Source organism: Nicotiana tomentosiformis, chromosome 8, assembly GCF_000390325.3.
Source record: "Nicotiana tomentosiformis chromosome 8, ASM39032v3, whole genome shotgun sequence".
Lineage (NCBI taxonomy): Eukaryota > Viridiplantae > Streptophyta > Magnoliopsida > Solanales > Solanaceae > Nicotiana > Nicotiana tomentosiformis.
The window spans coordinates 133322720-133332183 of record NC_090819.1 but is presented as its reverse complement, the minus strand read 5'-3'; the positions used below and the strand labels follow the sequence as shown (position 1 = coordinate 133332183).

At 35.5% G+C, this 9464-nt stretch overlaps 1 protein-coding gene across 4 annotated transcripts; it reads right to left on the bottom strand.

The window, feature by feature from the left end:
• Positions 1-793: 793 nt before the first annotated feature.
• LOC138896975 (importin subunit alpha-1a-like) lies at positions 794-4518 on the bottom strand. 4 transcript variants are annotated; one of them, XM_070182821.1, is made up of 9 exons: positions 4407-4518; positions 4179-4309; positions 3901-4090; positions 3593-3822; positions 3437-3517; positions 2481-2634; positions 1536-1657; positions 1185-1434; positions 794-1072 (listed from the first exon to the last, which is right to left on the bottom strand). In XM_070182821.1, the coding sequence occupies exons 5-9, from the start codon at positions 3451-3453 to the stop codon at positions 1010-1012; spliced, it is 606 nt and encodes a 201-aa protein (XP_070038922.1). In that variant the 5' UTR covers positions 3454-3517; positions 3593-3822; positions 3901-4090; positions 4179-4309; positions 4407-4518; the 3' UTR covers positions 794-1009. The 4 variants fall into 4 exon arrangements, with proteins under 4 accessions (XP_070038922.1, XP_070038923.1, XP_070038921.1 ...); XM_070182822.1 differs by having other exon boundaries at positions 2481-2618; XM_070182820.1 differs by having other exon boundaries at positions 3437-3477.
• Between the last annotated feature and the right edge of the window lie 4946 nt (positions 4519-9464).

Sequence of the window (9464 nt, the reverse complement as noted above, 5' to 3'; positions counted from 1 at the left end):
TAAGTTTTAAATGAAAATAAATTATGGGAAAAAGTAAAAAAAGATAAATAGCATCCTAGCCATATGTGCCAAACCAGCTAGTCTGGTTCGATTAAAACTTTCCTCTCTTGTCCTTACACTACACTATGTGTCATAACCAGTTCAAAATATGCTTTCATAAAAAAGAAAAAGCCAATTTATGGTAAAACTAAAATATCCCTGGAACACAGCTAAACTTCCTTGCAATTAATAGAAAAGAGTTTTTTTGTTTTTGTTTTAATGGTTCAAAAGAATTCCCTTCTTCCCGATTTATGTGATATTTCTTTTTAGGTCACTCCAAAAAGAATGACACTCTGCTAAATCTAAAAATAATTAACTTTATTCTTTTTATTTTTCTCACAATGAAAAGCTATGATAACCACATAAATGACATGTTTAGAGCCACAAGTTTTAACAGTCTTCATAATTTTCTTACTCCATTCCGATTCAAATTGTCACATAAATTGAAACAGGACGAGTAGCAGATTAACTAATCATAGCAGCACAGGGCAAGCATGCCTTGGTGTCTGTGGCACTGTAGTACGTGCCGCTGCCGCAGGGGGATTTACCAAAACGGACTCAGCGGATACCTTCACCGACTATTTTTTGTTTAAGCGGTTGGATGGACGGCTATAAACTACAGCAATACAAAGATAAAGTAGCACAAAAACAGACCCCAAGGCTGGAAGACGAAAGGCATTAAATGCAAAATAAATTGACTTTTTCGTCCATTCAAGCCTAAGTACACACATGAATGCTGTAACAATACGAATCCTTAGAGCACAAAACAAACAATTTAAATTCCAAGGGTAGCTGGTAAGCATGTTTATCAAGAGGTGACTAGTTTTCATTTATAACAAGGCAGAAGTAGAAATGTATAAACATAATAATGGAGAAATTTGTCAAAAAGTTATCCATTTCCATTTTACGCCATCTCTGTCATATAACGAGGAAAAATATGTCAAGAACAGGTTAATCCCTTAAGACATCACTAATACATTGGGTCCTCCCATTTTTCGTCGTCAGAGCTCCAATATTTCATTATACGCAATCTCTGTCATATGAAGATGGAAAGTATATCAAGAAAAGGTTAAGTCATAGGAAGATGGAAAGTATGATGATGAAAAGTATGAATATGAAACCACCAATATGATATGAAAAGTCACCTCAGCATAACGTCCTATTGACGGCCAATATGTACCCAATATTGGAACAACCTCATATCGAATTTCAGTAGTAGACAGGTATTCAAGCTTTTCCAAACCCCCAGCCTCTTCGATCCGCTTAGTATAACCATCTTCCTCTTCAATACACTTTCCAAACTTCAATATACTTTCTACTGCTTTTAGACTGATGGTGCCACCAGAGAAGCCAAGATAATCACACAGAGGATCTATGCAGCAATCCATCAAGTCTCTAAAGCCAAAAGTGCGAGGAATAATAAAAATCAGAGTTAGTAAAATAATCAGTATACAAGAGAGATAGAGATGATTTACCCAGAAAAAGAGGTTACATACTTGGTGTAAGCAATGCCACTGGTACAGATAATAGCAATTGAAATTGCAGCAGCAGCAATACCCATTTTTTTAGTTGTAACCAGTGTGCGTAGAGGTTCTATTAATCCAGTATCAAATACAGCCTGTTCAAACATTACAGACAACTACTTAGATAAATGGCAATGTAGAGAAGGTTTCATCAACTAAAAGTAAAAAAGATTTTTTTTTTTTTTTGGGGAGGGGAGGGGGGGACACATCTCCACAACTCTTTTTCATTTCCATTTCTAATAACTACTAGACCAACTATTTCACTCTCATATTCACCTAATTGAGAGTTCTTTGGTTTTTGCATCCCTAATGTATGCACTACTTTTTACTCATACCCTTATCCTTTTATTTTTTATGAATTACTGCCTAATCAATTCATTTCTTTTAGGGAGGAATAGCAGTTTTTCTCCTTGTGTTAATTTGGGGTAGCACATTTAACCTTTAAGTAAACAAAATGACTGCTTATATTCGTTTTTCTAACAGAGACTAACAGTCAAAACAAAATATTTACTACTGAGAACGGCTTTTGGGTATTACAGCTAGAACACTTTAAAAAAGACCTAATTATACGAAGAGGAAATAATTAGAGCTCTTTCCATTCATCCACAGTTCCAGTTTAAGGTTAAAATTTCAATTTCATTCCTCCGGGCAACTTCTTTCTTTCTCTTCCTTTATTTTATAATTGACAAAAAATAGTTCACAATTTTGCAAATATATGAATGTATTAAGGGGTAAATCGTAAAATAAAAAAGGATTAGGTGTGAATAAAAAAGTAACGGATAGGTTAAGGGTATAAAATGCAAATAACTCCCTATTTGACCACCCAACATTTGTAAAATTTGCACCTTAGAAGACATGTAGAAAATGTATGCAAGAGCTGAATATATTAAGTTGTCCTTTTAAATCCAGACGACATACCTTTGCCCGCTGCGTGCTCCCAATAGTAATGTATGCTATAGACACGCAGACCATCTCTTCCTCTATTCCACTCTTTATCAAGCCCAACAGGCAATCAAGGACATTACGTTTAGCAATGCTCCGGGTTGCGATCATCATCTTACAAAATTCAGATCTTCACTTGGTTAGTAGAAAACAATAGTCCTACACAGTCTAATTTGCAAATTAGAGGAATGCCCATTGAGAGCAAATGCTCTCTATGTGAAGAGCAAGCCGAGGACATAAACCGCCTATTGCTACATTGAAAAATTACTCCTCAATTGTGGGATATAGTTTTCATCATTCTAGGCTCAAAATGGACAATGCCTAGAGATATCTAGGAAAGTAAGGCCCTATTTTGAAGTTTACAAGTATAATTTTTGAGCGTTGAAGATGCTTTTCAGCCTAAATCTAAACAACTCCAAGTTTTTCTTCTTTCTTTTTTTTCTTCTTTTAATCAAGGACAAGTTTCTTATTACCATCTTACATACATAGAAATTTTGTCCCAAGATCTAAAAAGGCTAAGTTAGTGAATACCAGTTATAAAAAACTAAAAAATAATGTAGGCAAAAAAAGAATGCAGCCTAGATGGCCAGCGCTGGAGCTGGGAGGTGGACTTGCCCATGACTTAAAGATGACAAAGAACCCATTTTCAAACCTTTAGTCGAATGATCTTACTGTAAGAAGACTTTTTTAAAATATTGTGGTGGACAGCTTTACCAAATGGGTGGGCTCTTCGGAGGCTATTAGAAATTAGGCAGTAAACACATCAAATTTGATGTTGAATCAGGAACATGCTAAATTATAATCTCACTACATGTTGTTTAAGATGCTTTTACCTTTCAATCACTTAATTTATTTTAGTTTGTTCCTTTTTTCATTGGTTAGTTCATCAAAGTGTTTTGGTTCAACCACGAAAGCTCCTTATACCCGCGTACCTCTTTCTGGTGCTCATCTCCCAACTCGCTAATACGTATAACTATATGGATGACAGGGGGATTACAGAATGTAAGTGATCTCTGAAACATCAATTGACATATATATCAGATAGGAAAAAGTAGGTTAAATGAGGAAAATAAAAACATTCCACTCACTTGAAGAGATCAAGTAGCACCGGAAGAACATCAGCCTAAAAGAAGGCCTTAATCATATCACTACGGCTCACAACAGGATGAGGAATGAATTTTAATCTAGTGCAATATCTATTGGAGGCCATATCTACACCACCAGAAAGGTAATAAAGTGCCCAACATGCATTTTTCAGCACTTCTTCATCAACATTTGAAGCAAGAAGGTTACGAAGAGTTGGAAATGTTGGTTTCACCTGACAATTGAATTTTACTCAGTAATGTTTAGCATCAAATAGTTGCAGATGCAAAAAATAAAATCAACAGTAATTGACCGGCCTTCTCAAAGGGCGGTTTTGGCCTGCCTCCACAAAATTTTGATATAGTCCACGTGGCTTTACTCAGCATTAAAATCTCGTTAGTGTTGTTCAAAATTTCCAGCAAATCATCCAAAGCCCCACACTCAATTAGAGCATAATCACGACCTACAACGGATTGAGAAACCTTTCCTAGTTTCTCCACCGCCTATATTTGGAAGGAAAAAACAATCAGTCTGCTAATAAACATAGCTTCAATCTATACAGCATAGGGGTCTGCCAATTTTAAAACATACCTGCTCACAAACATTACCATCTGGAAATGCAAAAGCTTTAGAAGAGTTTCCACCAGCTTATTCTCAATCACCAAATCAGTTAACACCAACAATTCAGGAATACCGTCTATGACAGCCTTAGTAGCTTCAGACTGTGAGCACCAAAATAAGAATAAAGCAAGTGTGAAGCTACAACCACAAGACACTAAAGAAGAGGCACAAAAAGGTGATCAACACATCACTATATACCTTGAGCTCTGATGAATCCTCTCTCCCTAGAATTTCATTAAGTAGAGGAACAAGTTCACCAGAGTCTCGAGCATCTTCTAGAGCAGTGATTATACCCCTGAATAAAAATTTGAACATAAGTGATATGCGTGTTCAATAAAATCAGCAGAAACAAATATAAAGCAGTTCATACCGTAATCGAACAATTTTTGGAGTTGTTTGATCGCCAACAACTTCATCAAATCGCAATCACCACACTTAAGAACATCAAATATTGATGGAACATCCAACTGTAAAACCAACAAATTAGTTACCTTTCAAAACCACATTCAGACTATCGTTGGAAACAAAATACAATCAGCTTGCTAATCAACACACCTTTAGTGTATACAACATAAGGGGTCTAAAACACACCGGATCTAACCGCTTAGGGTCAATCTACCTGGTTTCTAAGAACACAAAAGACTAATATACGGATCCAGTATTCTAAGTTTTACCCATCAAAAAGCTAAATAGGTATGCACAATGTACTGATTAAATAAGAAGAAAAATAACAATTTACAAAAAAAAATACCTCATCGTAATCCACCTCGGGATCCTTAGACAGTTTCCGAAGACGCTTCGCAGCACCACGTGTTACCATAGGCATCTTAGTAAAAATCCTTTAAAAAGTGTAAACTGCAAGGAGGAAAATAGGTAGTATTATGGGGAAGGGAATGGAAGGGAAGGGAGGAAGATAATTAAATCAATGTAACCCTAAAACTGAAAGATAGAAGCAAAGAGTTAACAGTAGTACCGGAAAACACCTAAAAAGGAGCAAACAGCTACAAACACAATACTAATACCAATGGCAGGGATAGACTGATTAAAATGTCAAAAACAACAACTATAAACACAACACTAAAACCAAAAGGACTTGCAATGATGAATTATACAATTAAAATTCGACGTTTGACGTTAACTCAGAGATTCGTCAAAGGAAAATTGTTAAGGTATGGGTCCTCCAACTGTTAAGGCAGTGATTCAGAGCAGAAGAGCAGAGAAGAAAGGGAAAAAGAAGAAGATCATACATGGAACTTAGCGTTGAAGAAGAAAGAAGATCTTCTGAAAAACCCTTTGAAAGCAGCGAAAGAAAAGAGTCCAAAGTAGCAGGCATTTGGATGATTTTTATTATATTTTAAAAAAAAATTATTTTTGAGTTAAGTTGAAAAAACGGTACTATGAAATTTGAAATTATGTTTTGACATATATTTTACTTAACAAAAATATTACAATTTTATTAGTTTGAAAAAAGAATTTCGGAAAACTTATAAATTTTCATGACAAATACTTTTTTTTAAAAACAATCCGGGAAAAAGGAAAAGATTTCACCTTCCTCATTCCTATCCAAGTTAGTTTGAATAAGAACCCATAAATAGAGAACCTTTTCTTATGTATGAATCAATATAACCCTAAAACTGAAAGATAGAAGCAAAGAGTTAACAGTAGTACCTGAAAACACCTAAACAAAGCAAACAGCTACAAACACAACACTAACACCAATGGCGAGGATGGGCTGATTAAAATGTCAAAAGCAACAACTATAAACACAACACTAAAACCAAAAGGACTTGCAACGATGTATTATACAATTAAAATTCGACGTTTGACGTTAACTCAGAGATTCCTCCGACTGTTAAGGCAACGATTCAGAAATGCTATTTTTCTTCAACATAATCAAAAACCGGTACCGAGATTTATTAATTTAGTGAAGAACTATATTTTCCGCTCCATCAAAATATTCTTTTCCAAGCAAAATAAAACTTACATTATAACTAGAATAAAAATAGAGCCTATATTATAATGCTTAAAATATTGACCTTATTTTGGAGGAAGTAGTTCACCACAGAATAAATGCAAGCATTGACAATGAAGTGCTTCGACGAGTGAGTCCATCCCTCCAACTAGAGTGCTATTGACTAAATAAATTCAGTGGATGAACTCAATGGAATGTTTTCATTAGAAAATTTGTTTGACATGGAAAATACTTTAACAAAGCTAATTTACATCACTGTTTCTTCTTCATCTAATTTTTTAAAATATTAGATTAGACTCACCAAAGGTAATAAGTTGACTATATAATTTAAAGAACCCATAACAATCAGAGTAAAGAAACTGAACTAGAGCACCTAATAGTAAGAAAACAAATTCAACAACTCATCATCTCATATGAAAAACCACAAGACATCCTACAAAATTTTTATGACCCTTCAAGAAAGTCTCCAGAAGAATTGTATAATGCAAATCGCAAAGGATAAAATTATCGCATAGACTCTACAAGAAAAAATATATATACTGACATCGCTGTCTTTCTTGTGTGTGAGTGCGTGTTTTATTTTTTCGGTATTGATGGAAAGTACATGAAGAGGCAGTGAGGATGGTGTTTCTATATCTGGGCTAACCAATTCGGGCATTGAGCGATTAACCGACCTGTATCTTGGCGTGGCAAGCCGGTATGGCCGGTGTTTGCAGCCTTTGCGTGGCTGGCTTCTCTTTGCCTTATTTTACTAAGATTTGAGCCCCATTTGCTTGAAAGACAAAAAAAGCAGAATCTATTCCATGACTGAATGTTGGGATATGTTGAACCAAATTATAAATTATATTGCAGTCCTAATACGAGCAACAAATACATTTTTTTGGTGAAATTTCAGTTTTGGGGTGTCTCACATTCTCTGATGTCCGATGATTTTACGAGCAACCAAACAGCCCTTCTTTTGTACAAATTTCTCCTCCTTGACCTATGAGCCCCAATTTTAAACCCAATAATCTCACATTTATCACTCACACCAGTATTCAAAACAACAAATTGCAGAAAACAACTAAAGAAACAAAAAAATGTAGAACCCTTTTTTTAATTTCTGGTTCAATCGGGAAAAAAAGCACCAAGAAGAAAAAAGAAACATAACAGATTAAAGAGAAAATAATTAAACTTACTCTTGATTAGGCGGATAATCTAATGGTATAATTTGTATGAAGTCGCTTGGATAGAGATGAATTTTCGACACCAACTGATCACGTCCAACTATGCCTTATAAACAGGACTTAGCGGTCGTTGCAAATATATTCCGCCTAATAAGTCCGGAGTCGAATCCCACAGGGAATTAACCTATCAAACACATCTACTAGACTCGCACAAATTTACACAATCAATCTTCAGAAATATTTAAGTAACAATTTAGGTTTTTATTAACTAAATATTACGTAATGAAAATGCAATAATTAATAACTAACTACAAACGGGTTGTAAATAAGAATTGGAATGATCTAAGGTTGTGATTTCCCCTATTGTCGGAATTTTTTCCGCTACGTTTTCTACAAATTTGCCTAAGTCTTCTCTATCGACCATGAGCACTCTAACTGTTGTAACTCTCTCCTGAGTAATTACCACAATTTACTAGACATATTCTCCCGAATTACGCTAGCTTGGCATTAAGTACAGCTCACTCAGATCGCACCAAGATTTTGTTATCCCTAATCCCATCTTTAAACCTCCGTATTGATCCCTCATATACATTTAGGAGTGATATTATTCAATAACTACCTAATGCACTCTCTCCTGAGTAATACATACTAAATAGGCACAGCTAATTGAGGGCCCTTCAATCAACCACAAGAATAATATAGTTGAACAAATAGAGAAAATACTATGACAAATTTATATTAACGTAACAAGAAAATCATTCTTCAATAGGTTCCATCAAAACCTTAGACTAAGAATTTAGATACTTATGATGAAAGTAACACTATCCAAAGTATGTTGCATAATTAAAGTACAAGATAAAGATAAAGTGATGTAGAAATTGTTAACGCTAACTCTCGGCGGTTGTTCTATGAGCTATCCTTGCCTCCGGTTGCAAAAGTTCTTCCAAGTGGTGTTTTTATGTCTATTTATAAGTGTAGGAAAAGACGTAAACGTGTAGTCCAAGTTCTAGTCAAACTCGGAAACGAATTAAGTCTTCAAAACTCGGATTGGACCTGGCCCCAGGCCTGGCGTTGCAAGCCTAACGCCTGATGAACCTGGCTCCAGGCCTAGCGTAGCCAGCCTAACGCCTGGTTCTGCTTGGACTTTGCCTTGCATCGCCAGCCTAACGCCTGCTTCAAGCCTGGCCTTTGCCTTGCAACGCCAGCCTAACGCCAGCTTCAAGCCTGGCGTCGCCAGGTTCTCTCATTCTCTTCTCACGTGCACGCTTTCGACTTGTAGGTCCCCTTTTTCTTCTACTTTCATCTCCAATTCACCTACACATAAAATGGACCCTATTACACGTAAATAAGGTGTACTTTATCATTAAAGCGTATAAAAATGCAAGGCGAATAATGTGTTAAAACATGAATTATAGCCACACATCAATACCCCACACTTAAATATTGCTCGTCCTCGAGCAATCAAACTACACTCATAGACACAACCTATTAAGCAATTCCCTTAACTCATTATACTAAGAATCTTTAAAATAGTTTAATCACAAAGGTGTGACATTCTCGCCTCAAGATTCGACTCACAAATACCATGCCTTATTCATAATTAACTTAATTACTCTACATGGAAGTCAACAACATTACCTTTCCTTTATGAATCATGTGCCCTCACCCAATAAAAGAGCTTAATTCCACACACAATGAATTTTAAGAACATAGGAACTCCAAATAGACAAAATTCACTCGCTCTCAGAAATAACATTCATATGCCACAAATGATACACCATAGGCTTGCCCGTAGTGTAATACTCTATTAATCGAACTTATTCAGTCTAAGATCAAATAGGACTTTGATTGGTTGTAATGTAGGCTGCGGGTTGGGTAGGATATATTTGGATATATGAGTGACTACACCTCCCTAAGTAGTTTAATACATATACTTTAACATTCAATCCCATACTTATGTCAAACCAAAACTCCACCTTCACTTCAATGTATATTACCCCATACTTCTTTAAGCACAATTACATTAAGAGTCGCCACTTATCAAAGAATATTCTTTTTCACAGCAATACAACTATTTTTTTCTTTCTTTCTTTCTTTTTCAATTCAAGCGGCTCTTCC